At 41.5% G+C, this 22,889-nt stretch overlaps 1 protein-coding gene across 1 annotated transcript; it reads left to right on the top strand.

Annotated features, from left to right (window-relative positions):
* Positions 1-463: 463 nt before the first annotated feature.
* On the top strand, positions 464-22,335 carry LOC121574972 (transcriptional adapter 3-like). Its single transcript, XM_041887685.2, has 9 exons — positions 464-688; positions 1,317-1,550; positions 6,042-6,283; positions 16,929-17,034; positions 17,272-17,404; positions 17,558-17,661; positions 17,818-17,927; positions 21,085-21,276; positions 21,602-22,335. Exons 2-9 carry the CDS (start codon positions 1,341-1,343, stop codon positions 21,792-21,794), a joined length of 1,290 nt encoding a protein of 429 aa, XP_041743619.1. The 5' UTR covers positions 464-688; positions 1,317-1,340; the 3' UTR covers positions 21,795-22,335.
* The last annotated feature ends 554 nt before the right edge of the window (positions 22,336-22,889 follow it).

The following is a 22,889-nucleotide window of genomic DNA, read 5'->3' as shown; positions in this document are numbered from 1 at the left end:
GGCGAATTGAGTTATTGCACAAGCGCACGTCACAAAGTGGGCGTTCCCTAACGGAAATATGCAGATGATGCTAGAATGTGCCAATAGGATCTCGCTAACTCGTGCTTAGTTCCGCACCTCTCCTTGCTTGTTCTGCCCACTATGGCTCATTTGTTCCCATTGGAAACGACAGGCTGTGGTCTATCTTGGTTTAGTTATAAAAAAATCTTTGTTTCTGCTATCTAAAACATCTTTGGACACATCCATTTGTTGGCCTCACTTTGTAGGGGAGTTAAAGAAAATGAGAATTTAGGGAATGTGCTATTTTTTTTAAATCATAGTTATATGACAGACTATTGTAATATTATACGTACAAATACACATAAATGAGTGACAAACAAAAACATTTTGATGCCTAATATTCGTTTGATTCCAGTCACCCTAAATTCACATCCCCAAATATGATTTGGTATTTGTCGGGGGTGCCATTCTACAATTTAGAGGGTCACTGACGTTGTTTATTCGTCACATGGGAATTGCTAAAAAAGTATTAACAATTGAGAATCATTCAATACTCAGGGAAATACTATTTCGTTTTTTTACTGGCTCAATAATAGCTAGTACGTTAACGCACAAGTCCCTCTTACTGAATATTCTTATCCCCCCTCTACCATAGATGGTTCAATCAATAATGGATGCCAGTACAGAGGTAACTATTGTTGTGTTAATATTCAACATTTGGTCCATTTACATGGTGTATTTGCAATCAAACCACTCTCTTGTCCATTTATAAAGTTTATTTGGGGTTCTGATTGATATTATGAATGGTCACTTTAGTTTCGGAAGCAACGCCGGTCGTTGAGCGCAGATACTACTGGTACTGTGCTAAAGCTAGCTAACGTTAGCTGGTTAGCTAAGCTAGTTAACGCGCTAATGTTCACGATATCTTCAATGGCATTCACCAACGTTGTTCCCCGGTCTTGACGTTAGTAGTAGTAGGCTAGTGGAATTCAGTGAGTAATGTGAGGAGCGTTTCCAAATCGGTGGTACAAGGTTTTGTTATGGAGAGTTCTAGCGATCAACCCTGGTACTGGGTGGACCCGCACGGGATGTGCAGATTTTACTTCCAGCGCAGTACTAACCCCCTGATTCAACCAGCCCGTTAATAGTTGAGAATCAAGTGGATTAGTACTGGGCTGGAACAAAAGCATGCGTGGCCTGGGCATGTTTGTGTGTGTGACACACAACTAGCTAATTTACTTAGTTTCATGATTATGTATTAGTCTGTACATTTTTGTATGATCAATGGTGCACTTTATCTCTCCCTCTCCACACAGACATAGCCCACTCTAACCATCAAGATGAGTGAGTTGAAGGATTGCCCGCCTCTAAAGTACTATGACTTTAAGCCAGTAGAGCATGTGAAAGTGTGCCCCCGCTACACTGCAGTGCTCGGGCGCTCAGAGGACGATGGCATCGGTATTGAGGAGTTGGACACACTGCAGCTAGAGCTGGAGACTCTCCTGTCCTCTGCCAGCCGTCGTCTTAGAGCTCTTGAGGAACAGAGACAGGTAAGACAGGAGTCAGTGGGTACATCTTTAATGTCACTGAGTAATTGAGTAGCTTTTGTGTCATTGGACAGCCCAAGGATTCCGTTGCCTCTAGGGCTGGCACAATTGCTGTATAACTGTGTAACCAATGGTAGTGTAACCAACGGTCATAAGGGACAGTTGATATTTACTGGGGGGGGTTGTGTCTTACCTTTTTTTTGCTTTGGGGGGAGGGTTGTGTGTGTTTTTTTTTATTGGGCACAGGGTAGGGTACTGTGTTTTCCCCCCTGGTTTATATTTCTTCCATCCTAGCCAAATTTCCTCATCTGCTTGCATGCGCCTCCCCTATATCAAGGTGTTATGGTACTTCCCTTATGCAATACGCTTTTCAGCACGCTAACTATTACTATACCACAGGTCAATATTAGAGAATGACCGGTCAAGGAGGCCGATGGCCAATATTCAATATCATTAAGAGACAGCCATGTATGTGTTAATGCATCAATTTTAAAATCAAACAATAAATGTGACTTTGTTTTTACCAATCTAACTACATAACAACATAATGGTAATACTTTTTATTTGAATGGTAAATCTCTTGATAAACTGGGTAAATTAAGATGGCATAGGCCTACTCACAATTAGGGGTGTGCCGATCTCGTCATACTCGTAATCATATCTGTTTTATCACACTTGATACTCGTAATCTGATTTACTTGTGATCGGAAAACCCGGAAGTGCTCTTTAAATGCCGGTAAAGCCTATAATTCAAGTGCGCATTACTGCGCTATCACTCAGAGCGCGTCGTTATGTACCTTCACTCATTCACACACATTGTTAAAAGGTAAACGACCCCGACAGATGAAAATGCACATGATTTACTTGCTTAGTCCTATTCAATTATCAACTAATAATAAATAGCCTAATGCATGGCTGGCTACTACTGCTTGCATTTATTCCAGACACAGATTTAGATGAAGGTAGGCTAATTTGCTTGCCCCATATATTGTTTCACTTTTTAGAGGAACAAAACTTTTCTCTCCCGACACTTATGCCACAACATGTGTACAATCAAAATAAATTATCTACATTTGTCATTTTATTTTTAAATGATCTGTCGCTCGGTAAACATGCATGAGAAAGAATCAATAATAATAGGAAGCAAGCATGGGCTTGGATCACGACATAACAACAGACGTCATCAGCAATTTAATAATTATATGGACAAAGGAGGCCTACTTAACAACGCCAAGTAGACACACAAAAACAACCATATGGCCTCAGCAAAGTCGACAGGGAATAACTAGATTGAACAACAATGACTAGCTATGGATTCTGATTCATACACGATGTTTGGAGAAGGAGAGACTTGTGCCCTGAGATGATTGAGTGAGTGAGTGAAAGAAAGAAAGAAACAGAGGCGTGTCTGTGGAAATGAGAGCAGAGGGAGAGCGGCTTGTTCTAATCCAATCGTTGCAGCAGGCCCAACCGATACCCCGCCCATTTCTTTATAGACAAGAACTAGCCAATAGTTGTTTAGAACACGCAGTGCTTCACACTGTTTGAGTGAAAGAGATATGCCTGCTGGCAGCTGACAATTACTTTTTTCTGATCACGAATAATAATAAAAAATACTTGTGTCATAATCGTATTCTGAAAATTCTCCATATCCACTACGATACTCAGTATCCTTCCATTTGGGACTTACATTGAGTGTATAAAACATTAGGAATATGGAATAGAGCTACACTACATGATGAAAAGTATGTGGACACCTTCTCGTCCAACATCTCATTCCAAAATTATGGGCATTAATATGAAGTTGGTCCCCCCTTTGCTGCTATAACAGCCTCCACTCTTATGGGAAGGCTTTCCAGTAGATGTTGGAACATTGCTGCGGGGACTTGCTTCCATGCAGCCACGAGCATTAGTGAGGTCGGGCACTGATGTTGGGCGATTAGGCCTGGCTCGCAGTCGGTGTTCCAATTCATCCCAAAGGTGTTGTCATGCTGAAACAGGAAAGGGCCTTCCAAACTGTTGCCACAAAGTTGGATGCACAGAATCGTCTAGAATGTCATTGTATGCTGTAACGTTTCCCTTCACTGGAATTAAGGGGCCTAGCCCCAGACCATTATTCCTCCTCCACCAAACTTTACAGTTTACACTATGCATTCGGGCAGGTAGTGTTCTCCTGGCATCTGCCAAACCCAGATTCGTCCGCAGGACTGCCAGATGGTGAAGCGTGATTCATCACTCCAGAGAACGCGTTTCCACTGGTCCAGAGTCCAATGGTGGCGAGCTTTACAACACTCGAGCCGACGCTTGGCATTGTGCATGGTGAACTTAGGCTTGTGTGCGGCTGCTCGGTTATGGAAACCCATTTCATGAAGATCCCGACTAACAGTTATTGTGCTGACATTGCGTCCGGAGGCAGTTTGGAACTCGGTAGTGAGTGTGACAACCGAGGACAGACAATTTTTACGCGCTTCAGCACTTGGCCGTCCCGCTCTGTGAGCTTGTGTGGCCTAACAGTTCGCTGCTAAGTCGTTGTTGCTCCTAGACGTTTCCACTTCACAATAACAGCACTTACAATTGACCGGGGCAGCTCTAGCAGGCCAGAACATTGACAAACTGACTTGTTGGAAAGGTGGCATCCTATGACGGTGCCACATTGAAAGTAATTGAGCTCTTCAGTAAGGCTATTTTACTACCAATGTTTGTCTATGGAGATTGCATGGCGGTGTGCTCGATTTTATACACCTGTCAGCAACGGGTGTGGCTGAAATAGCCGAATCCACTAATTTGAAGGGCTATCCACATACTTTTGTATATATAGTGTAAGCACAGGCACAGGTTTTTCCTAGAGGAAAACCTGGTTCAGTCTGCTTTCTAACAGACACTGGGAGGCAAATTCATCTTTCAGCTGGACAATAACCTAAAACACAAGCCAAATACACTGAGTGTACAAAACATTAGGAACACCTGCTCTTTCCATGACTAAGACTGACCAGGTGAATCCAAGTGAAAGCTATGATCCCTTATTGATGTCACCTGTTAAATCAATTTCAATCAGTGTAGATGAAAGGGAGGAGACAGATTAAAGAAGAATTTTAAGCCTTGAGACAATTGAGACATGGACTGTGTATGTGTTCCATTCAGAGGGTGAATGGGCAAGACAAAAGATTTAAGTGCCTTTGAACGGGGTATGGTAGTAGGTGCCAGGCGCACCGGTTTGAGTGTGTCAAGAACTGCAAAGCTGCTGGGGTTTTCACGCTCAACAGTTTTCTGTGTGTATCAAGAATGGTTCACCACCCAAATGACCTCCAGCCAACTTGACACAACTGTGGGAAGCATTGGAGTCAACATAGGCCAACATCCCTGTGGAACGCTTTCGACACCTTGTAGATTCCATGCCGCGTCAAATTGAGGCTATTTTGAGGGCTAAAGGAGGTGCAACTCAATATTAGGAAGGTACTCCTAATGTTTTGTACACTCAGTGTATACACTGGAGTCGCTTACCAAGAAAACATTGAATGTTTCTGAGTGGCCTAATTACGGTCTTGACTTAAATCGGCTTGAAATTCTATGGCAAGACTTGAAAATGGCTGTCTAGCAATGATCAACAACCAATTTGACAGAACTTGAAAAATTCTAAAAAGAGTAATGTGCAAATATTGTACAATCCAGGTGTGCAAAGCTCCTAGAGACTTACCGAGAAAGACTCATAGCTGTAATCACTGTGAATAACATGGAACTTAACAACGTGATGAAACTTTGTTGCCCCTTGCTGAAACAAGCGAGGTGTTGTAGCAAACAATGAATAAAATGGCCTTGGAACCTCTAACCCTGGCAATTTGACTTGTAAACTCATGGGTACACTCACAATTGCTGCCTGGTATTGTGATGTAATAGTTTCCATGGTAATGTACAGTGTTCATTCAAATGAAATTATGTTAACTGATGTAGCTCATGCAATGGAATTAATTTTTTGTAATGCCAGTTGAGTTGAATCAACAAATCACAGCACATATTGATAGGTACACTTCCTGCTGTTACTTCCTGCTTTGCTCCTATGGCTACACTCGCGATAGCCGTCAGTCCACCCATTATGCCATCATTGACTTGAATGGGGACGCTCGTTCTATTCTTTCTATTTCTATGGCAGCACATGCAGTCAGGAGCGGAGAAAATGTGTGTCTAAAAAGTAAATAAAATAATAATAATTTTGTTGTTGTTGCTATTTGAATGGTTATTACGGAGGCCGCAGTCATTTGGCTGGCCAATTACCGTCATCCAAAATTCCATGACCGTTACAGCCCTAGTTGCCTCCTTGCTCTACTCTACCTGCTGCTGCTAAACCTCCATCTATAATGTTGGACAGGGAATATATTTTGCTGCCATAGTGGTTCTGAAACTGCAAGTGGTCTGATACTTGCCTGATGTTATAAGTCTTCCTGTGTCATCCTTCTTTGAAAATGAAGTTTGGTTGGTGACTGGTCCCTATTTTCTCAGATCCTCACAGACTGGCAGGATAAGAAAGGGGACAAGCGCTTTCTGAAGCTGGGAAAGGATGCAGACCTTTCAGCTTCATCACGTCACAAACCTAAGAAGCAGAAACTCGATGGAAAGGGCAGTCACGGGCCTGGTCCTGGACGACCCAAATCCAAAAATCTACAGCCCAAAGTCCAGGAGTACGAGTTAAGTGAGGATCCACAGGACATTCCCCGTAATCCTAAGAACGATGCCCCTAACAGGTCAGTAACAATCACATCTCACATAAACAGTGTAGGGTGTCCGCATCTTTTGACCAATGAGTAAAATAATATGTTAATTGTGTAGATAATCCTCTAAGAAAACAAATGGTCCAAACCTCATGTCTCTGTCATAATCTGTTCCAAAGTTATTGGAGTGTTTACCCTTGTAGGATGGCCAGAATTAGGGTGACTAAATCAATGGAGGCCAGAGAAAAAGTGGTCAGAAATCAGGAATGTTGCATCGTGTCAGCTAGGCTGGATTCTGTGCAAGAATTAAGCCTACTGGCTACCTGACAGGCTCACTTTCCCTTTGAACTCGTCATCTTTCTTAAGATGGATATTGATTTTGAGACATGTCATGTAGTATTTTCATATTTTAGTATACACTTTTCATACTAATTTGAAATTCCTGATATTTTTCAAAGATTTCTCACAAAAGCAAGCTTATCTCTGTGAAATGTCAACAGAGGATTGAGTGTAGGGCTGTTACAGTGACGTACAGTGGCTTGCGAAAGTATTCACCCCCCTTGGCATTTTTCCTATTTTGTTGCCTCAACCTGGAATTAAAATGGATTTTTTGGGGGTTTGTAACATTTGATTTACACAACATGCCTACCACTTTGAAGATGCAAAATATTTTTTATTGTGAAACAAACAAGAAATAAGACAAAAAAACAGAGAATCTGAGCATGCATAACTATTCACCCCCCCAAAGTCAATACTTTGTAGAGCCACCTTTTGCAGCAATTACAGCTGCAAGTCTCTTAGGGTATGTCTCTATAAGCTTGGCACATTTAGCCACTGGGATTTCTGCCCATTCTTCAAGGCAAAACTGCTCCAGCTCCTTCAAGTTGGATGGGTTCCGCTGGTGTACAACAATCTTTAAGTCATACCACAGATTCTCAATTGGATTGAGGTCTGGGCTTTGACTAGGCCATTCCAAGACATTTCAATGTTTCCCTTTAAACCACTCGTGTTGCTTTAGCAGTATGCTTAGGGTCATTGTCCTGCTGGAAGGTGAACCTCTGTCCCAGTCTCAAATCTCAGGAAGACTGAAACAGGTTTCCCTCAAGACTTGCCCGGTATTTAGCGCCATCCATCATTCCTTCAATTCTGACAATTTTCCCAGTCCCACCGATGAAAAACATCCCCACAGCATGATGCTGCCACCACCATGCTTCACTGTGGGGATGGTGTTCTTGGGGTGATGAGAGGTGTTAGGTTTGCGCCAGACATAGCATTTTCCTTGATGGCGGCCAAAAAGCTCAATTTTAGTCTCATCTGACCAGAGTACCTTCTTCCATATGTTTGGGGAGTCTCCCACATGCCTTTTGGCGAACACCAAACGTGTTTGCTTATTTTTTTCTTTAAGCAATGGCTTTTTTCTGGCCACTCTTCAGTAAAGCCCAGCTCTGTGGAGTGTACGGCTTAAAGTGGTCCTATGGACAGATACTCCAATCTCCGCTGTGGAGCTTTGCAGCTCCTTCAGGGTTATCTTTGGTCTCTTTGTTGCCTCTCTGATTAATGCCCTCCTTGCCTGGTCTGTGAGTTTTGGTGAGCGGCCCTCTCTTGGCAGGTTTGTTGTGGTGCCATATTCTTTCCATTTAAAAAAAAAATGGATTTAATGGTGCTCCGTGGGATGTTCAACGTTTCGGATATTTTTTTATAACCCAACCCTGATCTGTACTTCTCCACAACTTTGTCCCTGACCTGTTTGGAGAGCTCCTTGGTCTTCATGGTGCTGCTTGCTTGGTGGTGCCTCTTGCTTAGTGGTGTTGCAGACTCTGGGGCCTTTCAGAACAGGTGTTTATATACTGAGATCATGTGACAGATCATGTGACACTTAGATTGCACACAGGTGGACTTTATTTAACTAATTATGTGACTTCTGAAGGTAATTGGTTGCACCAGATCTTATTTAGGGGCTTCATAGCAAAGGGGTGAATAAATATGCACGCACCACTTTTCCGTTATTTATTTTTTAGACTTTTTTGAAACAAGTTATTTTTTTCATTTCACTTCACCAATTTGGACTATTTTGTGTATGTCCATTACATGAAATCCAAATAAAAATCCCTTTAAATTACAGGTTGTAATGCAACAAAATAGGAAAAACGCCAAGGGGGATGAATACTTTTGCAAGGCACTGTATTACCAGTGGTGTAAAGTACTTAAGTAAAAATACTTGAAAGTACTACTTAAGTAGTTTTTTTGGGTATCTGTACTTGTCTTTACTATTTATATTTTTGACCACTTTTACTTCACTAAATTCCTAAAGAAAATTATATACTTTTTACTGCATAGATTTTCCCTGACACCCTAAAGTACTTGTTACATTTTGAATGCTTAGCAGGACAGGAAAATTGTCAAATTCAAACACTCAAGAGAACATCCCTGTTCATCCCTACTGCTTCTTATCTGGCGGACTCACTAAACACAAATGCTTCATTTGTAAATGATGTCTGAGTGTTGGGAGTGTGCCCCTAGCTATCCATAATAAATAAAAAAACAAGAAAATTGTTCCATCTGGTTTGCTTAATATAAGGAATTTTAAATGATTTGTACTTTTACTTTTGATACTTAAGTATATTTAAAACCAAATACCTTTAGACTTTTACTCAAATTGTATTTTATTGGGTGACTTTCACTTTTACTTTAGTCATTTTCTATTAAGGTATCTTTACTTTTACTCAAGTATGACAATTGGGTACTTTTTCCACCACTGCGTATTACCGCTGCACTGGGTCACATCGGTAATAAGCTTCTCCAAAACTGCGCTCTGATACCGCTGATGGTCATTAGTAGCCTACCAAACTTGCTAACTGCCAGTCGCTAATGGCCTGGTACTCAGCGCTCTATTGTCCCTCAAATCACTCTGACATCAATGCAAATATCATCAAAAATAAAACACTTCATGAGAACTCATGTTGCTACTTTTTCTAATCATAGTCGCAAACCTCATTTAGCCTAGCCCATGGGCCTATATGTTTTGATAAGGTTTGTATCACAACTAAAGTGGCCAAATAACTCCAAATGTAGCCTATAGGTCTAGGACCCCTGGAACACGGTTGGAGAGCACATAGCCTACAGAGCCTAGTGAAACGTGTTCTTATATGCCCAGTCATTGCACAATCGCGTGTGAAACCAGAGTTTTGACTGGCCACTATTTAAAAGAGGATCCCAACTTTCTCGTGCTGCTATATTTATTGCTCAATTCTTAAAATTAAGCACATTCATCTGCTTTATAACCAGTGTAGCCTACCTGGCATACATACAGTGGGGGAAAAAAGTATTTAGTCAGCCACCAATTGTGCAAGTTCTCCCACTTAAAAAGATGAGAGAGGCCAGTAATTTTCATCATAGGTACACGTCAACTATGACAGACAAAATGAGGAAAAAAAAATCCAGAAAATCACATTGTAGGATTTTTTATGAATTTATTTGCAAATTATGGTGGAAAATAAGTATTTGGTCACATACAAACAAGCAAGATTTCTGGCTCTCACAGACCTGTAACTTCTTCTTTAAGAGGCTCCTCTGTCCTACACTCATTACCTGTATTAATGGCACCTGTTTGAACTTGTTATCAGTATAAAAGACACCTGTCCACAACCTCAAACAGTCACACTCCAAACTCCACTATGGCCAAGACCAAAGAGCTGTCAAAGGACACCAGAAACAAAATTGTAGACCTGCACCAGGCTGGGAAGACTGAATCTGCAATAGGTAAGCAGCTTGGTTTGAAGAAATCAACTGTGGGAGCAATTATTAGGAAATGGAAGACATACAAGACCACTGATAATCTCCCTCGATCTGGGGCTCCACGCAAGATCTCACCCCGTGGGGTCAAAATGATCACAAGAACGGTGAGCAAAAATCCCAGAACCACACGGGGGGGACCTAGTGAATGACCTGCAGAGAGCTGGGACCAAAGTAACAAAGCCTACCATCAGTAACACACTACGCCGCCAGGGACTCAAATCCTGCAGTGCCAGACGTGTCCCCCTGCTTAAGCCAGTACATGTCCAGGCCCGTCTGAAGTTTGCTAGAGTGCATTTGGATGATCCAGAAGAGGATTGGGAGAATGTCATATGGTCAGATGAAACCAAAATAGAACTTTTTTGGTAAAAACTCAACTCAGTCGTGTTTGGAGGACAAAGAATGCTGAGTTGCATCCAAAGAACACCATACCTACTGTGAAGCATGGGGGTGGAAACATCATGCTTTGGGGCTGTTTTTCTGCAAAGGGACCAGGACGACTGATCCGTGTAAAGGAAAGAATGAATGGGGCCATGTATCGTGAGATTTTGAGTGAAAACCTCCTTCCATCAGCAAGGGCATTGAAGATGAAACGTGGCTGGGTCTTTCAGCATGACAATGATCCCAAACACACTGCCCGGGCAACGAAGGAGTGGCTTCGTAAGAAGCATTTCAAGGTCCTGGAGTGGCCTAGCCAGTCTCCAGATCTCAACCCCATAGAAAATCTTTGGAGGGAGTTGAAAGTCCGTGTTGCCCAGCGACAGCCCCAAAACATCACTGCTCTAGAGGAGATCTGCATGGAGGAATGGGCCAAAATACCAGCAACAGTGTGTGAAAACCTTGTGAAGACTTACAGAAAACGTTTGACATGTGTCATTACCAACAAAGGGTATATAACAAAGTATTGAGAAACTTTTGTTATTGACCAAATACTTATTTTCCACCATAATTTGCAAATAAATTCATAAAAAATCCTACAATGTGATTTTCTGGATTTTTTTTCCTCATTTTGTCTGTCATAGTTGACGTGTACCTATGATGAAAATTACAGGCCTCTCTCATCTTTTTAAGTGGGAGAACTTGCACAATTGGTGGCTGACTAAATACTTTTTTCCCCCACTGTATGTGGTATGTGAGTTTCAAGTTTGGGGAAGCACATTTTCACCATAAAAATGCACCTTTATAATAAAACGGATTTCCTTGCATCATCGCATTTGCAGACTTATGTAAAATAGCTTACTATTCGTAATGTGATGAGTAGATTGGATTGTCATAATTTAGGCTTCTAATATAACTCAATCACTGTTTGCAAAAAACACTGTTCAATGCAGCTGAGCTCGTAGAGTAGGCCTAGGCTATATTTTATATCAGATACATTTCTTCTTTCTTTACATGGGAAAAATGTGGCCTTTTATAAACACATTTCATGCAGTTCTACTACACTTTATATGACTGGAGACATTTTTTAAGTAGCACTAACCCAACAATGATAAATAGTGAATATGCACAGTGCACACTCACCGGGGATATTGCTGATGCTCTCTGCTGGTGCCAAAAAGATAGTCCATACTGTTGTACGCTCAATTCAGTTGAGAGTTTTGTTAACTAAAAGACAGATTAGTCTTTTCATTGTCTTCTCTTTACAGCAATAACCATTCGCTTGTCAAAATATGTTTTTCCGCGATTGTATTTTTAAATATTGTGGTATGCCTGGCTTGGCCTCTGTACTTTTCACAGACAGTCGCAACTCAACAGTTATCTGCCCAAATTGTGCGCGCTTTCTTTCCTTCCGACTGTAGGTAATGTGATTTAAAACAATCCACAACTTATTTTTTTAAAGAAGCTAATGATCTTCTGTGGCTAAATCATCCTTTAGTAGCCTACTTTGAATGATTTTATTTATTTCTGTATAGACAGGAGTAGGCTAATTATGCTATACAGTGAGGGGGAAAAAGTATTTGATCCCCTGCTGATTTTGTACGTTTGCCCACTGACAAAGAAATGATCAGTCTATAATTTTAATGGTAGGTTTATTTGAACAGTGAGAGACAGTATAACAACAACAAAAATCCAGAAAAACGCATGTCAAAAATTTTATGAATTGATTTGCATTTTAATGAGGGAAATAAGTATTTGACCCCCTCTCAATCAGAAATATTTCTGGCTCCCAGGTGTCTTTTATACAGGTAACGAGCTGAGATTAGGAGCACACTCTTAAAGGGAGTGCTCCTAATCTCAGCTTGTTACCTGTATAAAAGACACCTGTCCACAGAAGCAATCAATCAAACAGATTCCAAACTCTCCACCATGGTTAAGACCAAAGAGCTCTCCAAGGATGTCAGGGACAAGATTGTAGACCTACACAAGGCTGGAATGGGCTACAAGACCATCGCCAAGCAGCTTGGTGAGAAGGTGACAGTTGGTGCGATTATTCGCAAATGGAAGAAACTGTCAATCTCCCTCGGCCTGGGGCTCTATGCAAGATCTCACCTCGTGGAGTTGCAATGATCATGAGAACGGTGAGGAATCAGCCCAGAACTACACGGGAGGATCTTGTCAATGATCTCAAGGCAGCTGGGACCATAGTCACCAAGAAAACAATTGGTAACACACTACGCCGTGAAGGACTGAAATCCTGCAGCGCCCACAATGAACATCTATCTGAATGATTCAGAGGAGAACTGGGTGAAAGTGTTGTGGTCAGATGAGACCAAAATCGAGGTCTTTGGCATCTCGCCGTGTTTGGAGGAGGAGGAATGCTGCCTATGACCCCAAGAACACCATCCCCACCGTCAAACATGGAGGTGGAAACGTTATGCTTTGGGGGTGTTTTTCTGCTAAGGGGACAGGACAACTTCACCGCATCAAAGGGACGATGGATGGGGCCATGTACCGTCAAATCTTGAGTGAGAACCTCCTTCCCTCAGCCAGGGCATTGAAAATGGGTCGTGGATGGGTATTCCAGCATGACAATGAGCCAAAACACACGGACAGGACAACTTCACCGCATCAAAGGGACGATGGATGGGGCCATGTACCGTCAAATCTTGAGTGAGAACCTCCTTCCCTCAGCCAGGGCATTGAAAATGGGTCGTGGATGGGTATTCCAGCATGACAATGAGCCAAAACACACGGCCAAGGCAACAAAGGAGTGGCTCAAGAAGAAGCACATGAAGGTCCTGGAGTGGCCTAGCCAGTCTCCAGACCTTAATCCCATAGAAAATCTGTGGAGGGAGCTGAAGGTTCGAGTTGCCAAACGTCAGCCTCAACCTTAATGACTTGGAGAAGATCTGCAAAGAGGAGTGTGACAAAATCCCTCCTGAGATGTGTGCAAACCTGGTGGCCAACTACAAGAAACGTCTGACCTCTGTGATTGCCAGCAAGGGTTTTGCCACCAAGTATTGTCATGTTTTGCAGGGGGGTCAAATACTTATTTCCCTCATTAAAATCCAAATCAATTAATAACATTGTTGACATGCGTTTTTCTGGATTTTGTTGTTGTTATTCTGTCCCTCACTGTTCAAATAGACCTACCATTAAAATTATAGACTGATCATGTCTTTGTCAGTGGGAAAATGTACAAAATCAGCAGGGGATCAAATACTTTTTTCCCTCACTGTATAATTTTGGTCGTTTCAAAACATTTTACTTTAGGGAAAGCTTCCCCTAGCCTTATGGATGTGCCGCCTATGCTTGCATATTAAAAAACGTAACGCACATAACTTCCATTCGCTATTTGAGTGCAGGCTACAGATTAGAGTTTTTTTTTTTGTAGGCCATTCTAAATAAAAAATATTTCCACACATATATTAGTAGGCTACAGTGGGGAAAAAAAGTATTTAGTCAGCCACCAATTGTGCAAGTTCTCCCACTTAAAAAGATGAGAGAGGCCTGTAATTTTCATCATAGGTACACGTCAACTATGACAGACAAAATGAGAAAAGAAATTCCAGAAAATCACATTGTAGGATTTTTAATGAATTTATTTGCAAATTATGGTGGAAAATAAGTATTTGGTCAATAACAAAAAAGTTTCTCAATACTTTGTTATATACCCTTTGTTGGCAATGACACAGGTCAAACGTTTTCTGTAAGTCTTCACAAGGTTTTCACACACTGTTGCTGGTATTTTGGCCCATTCCTCCATGCAGATCTCCTCTAGAGCAGTGATGTTTTGGGGCTGTCGCTGGGCAACACGGATTTTCAACTCCCTCCAAAGATTTTCTATGGTGTTGAGATCTGGAGACTGGCTAGGCCACTCCAGGACCTTGAAATGCTTCTTACGAAGCCAATCCTTCGTTGCCCGGGCGGTGTGTTTGGGATCATTGTCATGCTGAAAGACCCAGCCACGTTTCATCTTCAATGCCCTTGCTGATGGAAGGAGGTTTTTACTCAAAATCTCACGATACATGGCCCCATTCATTCTTTCCTTTACACGGATCAGTCGTCCTGGTCCCTTTGCAGAAAAACAGCCCCAAAGCATGATGTTTCCACCCCATGCTTCACAGTAGATATGGTGTTCTTTGGATGCAACTCAGCATTCTTTGTACTCCAAACACGACGAGGTTGAGTTTTTACCAAAAAGTTATATTTTGGTTTCATCTGACCATATGACATTCTCCCAATCCTCTTCTGGATCATCCAAATGCACTCTAGCAAACTTCAGAAGGGCCTGGACATGTACTGGCTTAAGCAGGGGGACACAGCAGGATTTGAGTCCCTGGCGGCGTAGTGTGTTACTGATGGTAGGCTTTGTTACTTTGGTCCCAGCTCTCTGCAGGTCATTCACTAGGTCCCCCCGTGTGGTTCTGGGATTTTTGCTCACCGTTCTTGTGATCATTTTGACCCCACGGGGTGAGATCTTGCGTGGAGCCCCAGATCGAGGGGAGATTATCAGTGGTGTTGTATGTCTTCCATTTCCTAATAATTGCTCCCACAGTTGATTTCTTCAAACCAAGCTGCTTACCTATTGCAGATTCAGTCTTCCCAGCCTGGTGCAGGTCTACAATTTTGTTTCTGGTGTCCTTTGACAGCTCTTTGGTCTTGGCCATAGTGGAGTTTGGAGTGTGACTGTTTGAGGTTGTGGACAGGTGTATTTTATACTGATAACAAGTTCAAACAGGTGCCATTAATACAGGAAACGAGGAGAGGACAGAGGAGCCTCTTAAAGAAGAAGTTACAGGTCTGTGAGAGCCAGAAATATTGCTTGTTTGTAGGTGACCAAATACTTATTTTCCACCATAATTTGCAAATAAATTCATAAAAAATCCTACAATGTGATTTTCTGGATTTTTTTCTCTCAATTTGTCTGTCATAGTTGATGTGTACCTATGATGAAAATTACAGGCATCTCTCATCTTTTTAAGTGGGAGAACTTGCACAATTGGTGGCTGACTAAATACTTTTTTCCCCCACTGTATATGTAAAGACCAGATTAAATTAAGAATAGTTTGATGGGTGAGAATATTAACAAGTGCTTGTCAAATTGTCAATGAGAGACTGAAGAAGTGTGTGCAGCCTGCGCAAGAAACAGAGCAGAGCTCATGCCTTTCAAGCAACTTTTTTCAAATCATCATTAGTCGCATCATGCAGCCTTAGAATGTATTAAAAATCAAAACATATAGCCTAATGTTTGTATCACAACTAAAGTTGCATAAATAACTCTAAATTAAGCATATAGGAGGACCTGTTTCTTTGTTAACCGCTCAAGACAGAATAGCCGCATGTGCGCACTCCCTCAGAAATCATATGGGAAAAAATATCCTATCTATTTTATTCAGCTATGTTCAATTGTATTCCTCATACTATAAAATTATATAAAATAATCCCACGGAATTCTAAGCAAATCTTGTCTACTAAGTGAACTAGTGTAGCCCACAGCAATATGGAATAGCCAGATCAGGGCCTAACATAAGGACAACTCAGAGTATGCTATTCTGTTGTAAAATAAATAATGGATCTTTGTGATGGTGTAGGCTATATTAAATGGATTTATTATACTTTTTTTTATGTAGATATTCCAAAGGTACGCATCAGTGGCTTGTAGGCTATGCGTGGAAGCCAGGAGATGCTAAACGTGTTAATGTTAATAAACGGTAAATTACCGTGAGACTGGCAATTATTTGCATGACAGTCACCAGCTGACAAAATTTCACTAACTGAGCGTATACCAAGCTTTTTATTTCAAAGCCTTTTACATTTAATGAAGACGACGACCACAAAATGTTAAATCCTCAAGAAACCTGCACCGCTATGTCAACAACAGCTCGGTGCTTATTATCGGATGTATTAGGTTACGAAATCCAACTTTTGGGATATAATGTTAATAATATGTTAGAGAGACCCCACTGAACGATTTAGAACATGAATAATCATATTTGTCTAGGTAAAATGTATTTTATAACATAAGGAAGTGTAAGCTATAAAAACAAATAGCGAGAGACACACACTCTCTGTATAAACTCCCAGTCATTTATTGGGTAAGAAACCACCAACGTTTCAGCATCACTGACCCTGAAGAAGGCACTGTGATGCCGAAACATTGGTGGTTTCTACTCAATAAATTACTGGGAGTTTATACATAGTGTGCGACTCTCTTAATTTGTTTTTATAGCTTACAGTTTATTCTCTATTGGTCAGCACCTCTACACTAAGTGATGATCTCTGGGTGTGTGCCAGCTCATGCTTTTTATAACATAAGGAAGTGAAATTTCATCACCAAAGGGCATTTTCACCCACTCTGGGCAGAGTGGGTGGACACCCTAAACAGTGCTCGAAGGTCACTTACAGACACCGACACAAGCTGGTTTGAGAGTAGGTTATGTGTTTGTTTTTCATTGTCCCATGTGCAAGATTTTATAGTGTATCTGTGAATTATGTTTTCCAGATTTTGGGCATCAGTAGAGCCATACTGTGCTGACATCACAAATGAAGAAATCCGGGTTCTGGAAGAACTCCTGAAGCCCCCAGATGATGAGGCTGAATACTACAAGGTACAATATTGAATGTCCAAAATCATACCTCTTTGTGTTTCGTGTAATGTTATGTTCATTGCATTAGTAGCTGCCTTATCAGGTCCTAAGCACTACTAGCATATCTGATAGTAGGTATTCTGTGACACTTCAGATAAGAGTTGTGCTTTGGAATGGTGTGTTACTCACATCCTCTGTTACATATTTCTCCAAGGAGAGAACATAGATGAATAGTATTGTATTGGTTATATTGTGTAGATTCCAGCATTGGGGAAACATTTCTCTCAGCGATGGGCTCAGGAGGATCTACTGGAGGAACAGAGGGAAGGAGCACGAGCCAACGACAAGAAGAAAAGCCTCATGGGACCACTATCTGAACTCGACGCCAAAGGTGAGTGCACGCCAGGAGATTGGGATGACGACATACAGCATGTATTGAATGGATGAGCCTTCATAAATTGGTATTGTGTCTGTCTACCTTCAGCATCAGCACTGAAATGATCATGTGCATTTGTCTGATATAAGGATGCTTTTATTCCCTCAGATGTGGATGCCCTGCTAAAGAAGTCAGAATCCCAGCACGACCCCCCAGAGGATGGCTGTCCCTTCGGTCCTCTCACACAGAGGCTCCTTCAGGCTCTTGTCGAGGTCACATATCTCAGGCTTTATTGTTGTTTAACCATACATTTCTAAATTACTTTTGAAAACGTATCCCTGCAAATAACTAGTTGATTTGAATACTTTATAATTAAACTGCAGAATTGAAATTCTTTAATTAATCTTGTTGTTGTTTTTTTAATGCAGGAGAATATCATATCACCCATGGAAGATTCTCCAGTCCCCGACATATCGGGGAAGGATGGTGGGAACGATGGGGCTGGGACCTCACCTCGCAACCAGGGCAAAGCTTTTAGGTAAAGCCTATCCTCCATAAACTAACATCACCCCCTCTTAACCTTGTAAGATACATTCTATAGATACCCTGAAAGGAAATGCTGAATAGCAACAAAGCAGGGCTCGACAGGTTTTGGAACCCCCCTGGGCCAGTCAATCATCCACAAAAAAATATTGTAATAATGCTATTTTCAATCTAGACTATATAATTGATGAAAAAACAGACAAGTTCCTGAAACTGTTAGTTCGTTATGTACATTATTTATTAAACTCGTGCCACACAGGGTGCAGCAGCTCACAGAATGAAAAACAACAGCAGTAGGATAGGTAGGAAATATGTTTCAACTTATGATATCTACAAGTAAATTCTAAGGCAACAATGGGTATGCAAACCAGGTAATCAAAAGGTTTGGTCCGAAGTCTTGGTTGAATCTTTGCGATGCGCAATTCAGTCATCATGTGCTGTTTGAATAAAAAGGTTTATCCCAAAAAAACGTCCCAATGAAATGTTGACTGCAAAGTAGACCTACGTGGCAGAATGATATCATGATGATTTGTATCAATCGTGGGGCATTGTTTTGGCAAACTCTGCCATCACATCATGTAGCCTACACTATACATTGTAGGCTACGGTACAAAAACACAGCTAGCCAAACACAATGGTCTCTTGCTAGGTGAGCAATTGATTTAAAAGTAAACTACACCCTCCAATTATAACAATTTTGTATTGTTCCCAGACCTAAAAAATGGACTCCTGATGTGGTTTAAGCGTTGTTGTGGACTTTTTCTATTTAAAGAAAGTGTGATTTTAGAGTGAAAACCTCAAAAGGCACTCGCACATCTGAGCTATCTCTTTTGCAGGTGCATGGCAACAGTTGAACAAGATGAGAAAAAAAATTAACAAACCCGCACACTGCTCTTGATAGTATCACTGCTCTTTAATAAGCTTTACGTATCGGCCTCAACGCCTTCATCAGGGCCCTAAAACCGGAAAAAACTTGGAAACCTGGAAAAACAGAACCGTGAAGTGAATTTAGCTAAATATTAAACTGATTTTATAGGGCCCTACAACTTGCTAACAATAACACTCTTTTTGAGATTGCACAAAGGTTTTATTTTTTCTCTCCAAACAATAAATGTAAATATGATATTGTCAAGTAATAATGTAATATAAAATGGAATTATTTGTGTATGGAGGGTAGGTCATTATAGGTTCTAGGCTACTTGCTCAGCCCGCAAATTAAATATAAAATGTAAGTTATTCGCAAATAATTATAAGCTCTAGGCTACAGTGAGGGAAAAAAGTATTTGATCCCCTGCTGATTTTGTACGTTTGCCCACTGACAAAGAAATGATCAGTCTATAATTTTAATGGTAGGTTTATTTGAACAGTGAGAGACAGAATAACAACAAGAAAATCCAGAAAAACGCATGTCAAAAATGTTATAAATTGATTTGCATTTTAATGAGGGAAATAAGTATTTGACCCCCTCTCAATCAGAAAGATTTCTGGCTCCCAGGTGTCTTTTATACAGGTAATGAGCTGAGATTAGGAGCATACTCTTAAAGGGAGTGCTCCTAATCTCAGTTTGTTACCTGTATAAAAGACACCTGTCCACAGAAGCAATCGATCAATCAGATTCCAAACTCTCCACCATGGCCAAGACCAAAGAGCTCTCCAAGGATGTCAGGGACAAGATTGTAGACCTACACAAGGCTGGAATGGGCTACAAGACCATCGTCAAGCAGCTTGGTGAGAAGGTGACAACAGTTGGTGCGATTATTCGCAAATGGAAGAAACACAAAATAACTGTCAATCTCCCTCGGCCTGGGGCTCCATGCAAGATCTCACCTCGTGGAGTTGCAATGATCATGAGAACGGTGAGGAATCAGCCCAGAACTACACAGGAGGATCTTGTCAATGATCTCAAGGCAGCTGGGACCATAGTCACCAAGAAAACAATTGGTAACACACTACGCCGTGAAGGACTGAAATCCTGCAGCGCCCGCAAGGTCCCCCTGCTCAAGAAAGCACATATACAGGGCCGTCTGAAGTTTGCCAATGAACATCTGAATGATTCAGAGGAGAACTGGGTGAAAGTGTTGTGGTCAGATGAGACCAAAATTGAGCTCTTTGGCATCAACTCAACTCGCCGTGTTTGGAGGAGGAGGAATGCTGCCTATGACCCCGAGAACACCATCCCCACCGTCAAACATGGAGGTGGAAACATTATGCTTTGGTGGTGTTTTTCTGCTAAGGGGACAGGACAACTTCACCGCATCAAAGGGACGATGGACAGGGCCATGTACTGTCAAATCTTGGGTGAGAACCTCCTTCCCTCAGCCAGGGCATTGAAAATGGGTCGTGGATGGGTATTCCAGCATGACAATGACCCAAAACACACGGCCAAGGCAACAAAGGAGTGGCTCAAGAAGAAGCACATTAAGGTCCTGGAGTGGCCTAGCCAGTCTCCAGACCTTAATCCCATAGAAAATCTGTGGAGGGAGCTGAAGGTTCGAGTTGACAAACATCAGCCTCGAAACCTTAATGACTTGGAGAAGATCTGCAAAGAGGAGTGGGACAAAATCCCTCCTGAGATGTGTGCAAACCTGGTGGCCAACTACAAGAAACATCTGACCTCTGTGATTGCCAACAAGGGTTTTGCCACCAAGTACTAAGTCATGTTTTGCAGAGGGGTCAAATACTTATTTCCCTCATTAAAATGCAAATCAATTTATAACATTTTTGACATGCTTTTTTCTGGATTTTCTTGTTGTTATTCTGTCTCTCACTGTTCAAATAAACCTACCATTAAAATTATAGACTGATCATTTCTTTGTCAGTGGGAAAACGTACAAAATCAGCAGGGGATCAAATACTTTTTTCCCTCACTGTACTTGCTCAGCCCGCAAATTAAAGATAAAATGTAAGTTATTCGCACATCATTATAGGCTCTAGGCTACTTGCTCAGCCCGCAAATTAAAGATACAACTAAAAAAATGCGTGCATCATTTGCCACTGGCAAATTTACCTGAATGTCAAGCCCTGAACAAAGGCTTTGTAGATTACATCAAAGTATTCCAATCACTGCTTACTTCTTCTGCGACTCAGTCACTCACTAATCAGTTAACTAGTTATTTCTCTCCTCCGACTTTCCCACTCTCCCTCTTTCCTAGTGTTCCTCACACGCGCTCCCTAGAGGCGCGGATCAAGGAGGAGCTGATGTCTCAGGGGCTGCTGGATTCTGAGGAGCGGCCCGGAGCAGGCGGAGACTCAGAGGATGAGGTGCTGGCTGAGCTCCACAAGAGACAGGCTGAACTCAAAGCCCTGAGCGCCCACAATAGATCCCGCAAGCAGGAGCTACTCCGGTGAGAGCACAGGAGAAAAGGGCAGGGGAGAAATGTAAAACATACATTAGAAATAAGGTTGATTTAAGGTCCAAAGGACTGTCTGATGACTTAGTTCAAGACCTAAAAGGAGGGATGTTCTGACATTGATGATAATGAGTTGCATTTATAGAAGGCCCAGTTTCACATTGTGTTCCACTTCATCCACCATCAATATGTGCAGCAGAGATGAAGGGAATTAAAACTTTTTTTTACCTGAACACACATCACAAAACTAGTACTGGATTAGGATATTATTCATAACACGCCTCAGCATTCATTCTTTACTCTAAACTTCTCCTTACAGCCTGGCAAAGGAGGAGATGCGGAAGCAGGAGTTGCGGCAGAGGGTCCGGGTGTCAGATAATGAGGTCATGGAGGGCTTCCGTCGCATCATGGCTGCCAGGCAGAAAAAACGCACGCCTACAAAGAAGGAGAAGGATCAGGCATGGAAAGCACTGAAGGAGAGAGACAGCATCCTCAAGCTGCTGGATGGGTAGAGGGGCAATAGTTTAGGGTGGGAATGAGATGGGAAGGGGTAGTTTTCCAGTCTGCCAATAAGTATATACTGTTGTATGTGTCTGGGCATATGCTTCCATGCTTTAGTGGCCATAAGCATTTATCACATTTGTGTTACTTTATAAAACTCCACAATGGAAGTACAGTGAATACCTGCAATGATGTAGCATGATTGTCATAGTTGTTGACACGAGATGTTGAAAATGGAGGTATGCATGTTTTGTATTGATAATTACTGTATTCTTGTATGAATGTGCCATCTAAACTTTCAGTGTATATTCACTATTGGAACATCGTCACCAGAAGAGCTTATGATAATTTAATGTGGTACTCTGTGTGCATCACTGGCGTTTTTTTGTTTTGTTTTTTATACTGTTAACTGGTATTGTTTCCCACTGGCATTTTCCAAGTGCTGTTGTCGATTTTGTTGTAATTTTATTTTCAACGTTATATAGTGCATTTCTATTCTCTAGTATGGAAAAACAAACTATGAATGTTTGAATAAATAAATATCAGAAAAAGTGTTGTGAGGGACTGTCTATGTAATTTGCCATTCAACTTTCACACTGGCTACGTAACGTTGTGAAACGAACTTGAACCAAGACATGGATACATTTTAACAACGGTAAATCCTAATATTTGGTTCTCATTTTTACCACGCATTGAAAGATTTTTCCTCTATCTGAAGTTGAACCGTAGCTTCCTAGTGAGTTTCATGCATTGGCTGTTGCTAGCTAGCAAGCTACATAAGCTAACAGAGTTGGCTCATGTTACTGAGTTTTAGAGTGCTATAGTTAGTTTTATGCTTCTTGTCATCGTGGAAAATGTTGTGTGTCAGTACGTATACACAATGCATGCATTTCATGACTGCATGTTGTTGTTTCATCAGACACTGGGACTGGGCTGACGAGTTGAACACACCGACTGTGAATAGTTGCGCAAAATAGTATGCAGCATCATCTAGATGTGTGCAACAAAAGTTCAACATTCACCTTCTGCTACCGTTTCTCAACCCGTTTACGCATACAGTTTTACGCATACGTTCGATAAATCCAACGTATGCACCACACAGAACG

Source organism: Coregonus clupeaformis, chromosome 10, assembly GCF_020615455.1.
Source record: "Coregonus clupeaformis isolate EN_2021a chromosome 10, ASM2061545v1, whole genome shotgun sequence".
Classification (NCBI taxonomy): Eukaryota; Metazoa; Chordata; class Actinopteri; order Salmoniformes; family Salmonidae; genus Coregonus; species Coregonus clupeaformis.
The sequence above is the reverse complement of the archived record's forward strand: the minus strand, read 5'-3'. Positions and strand labels throughout refer to the sequence as shown.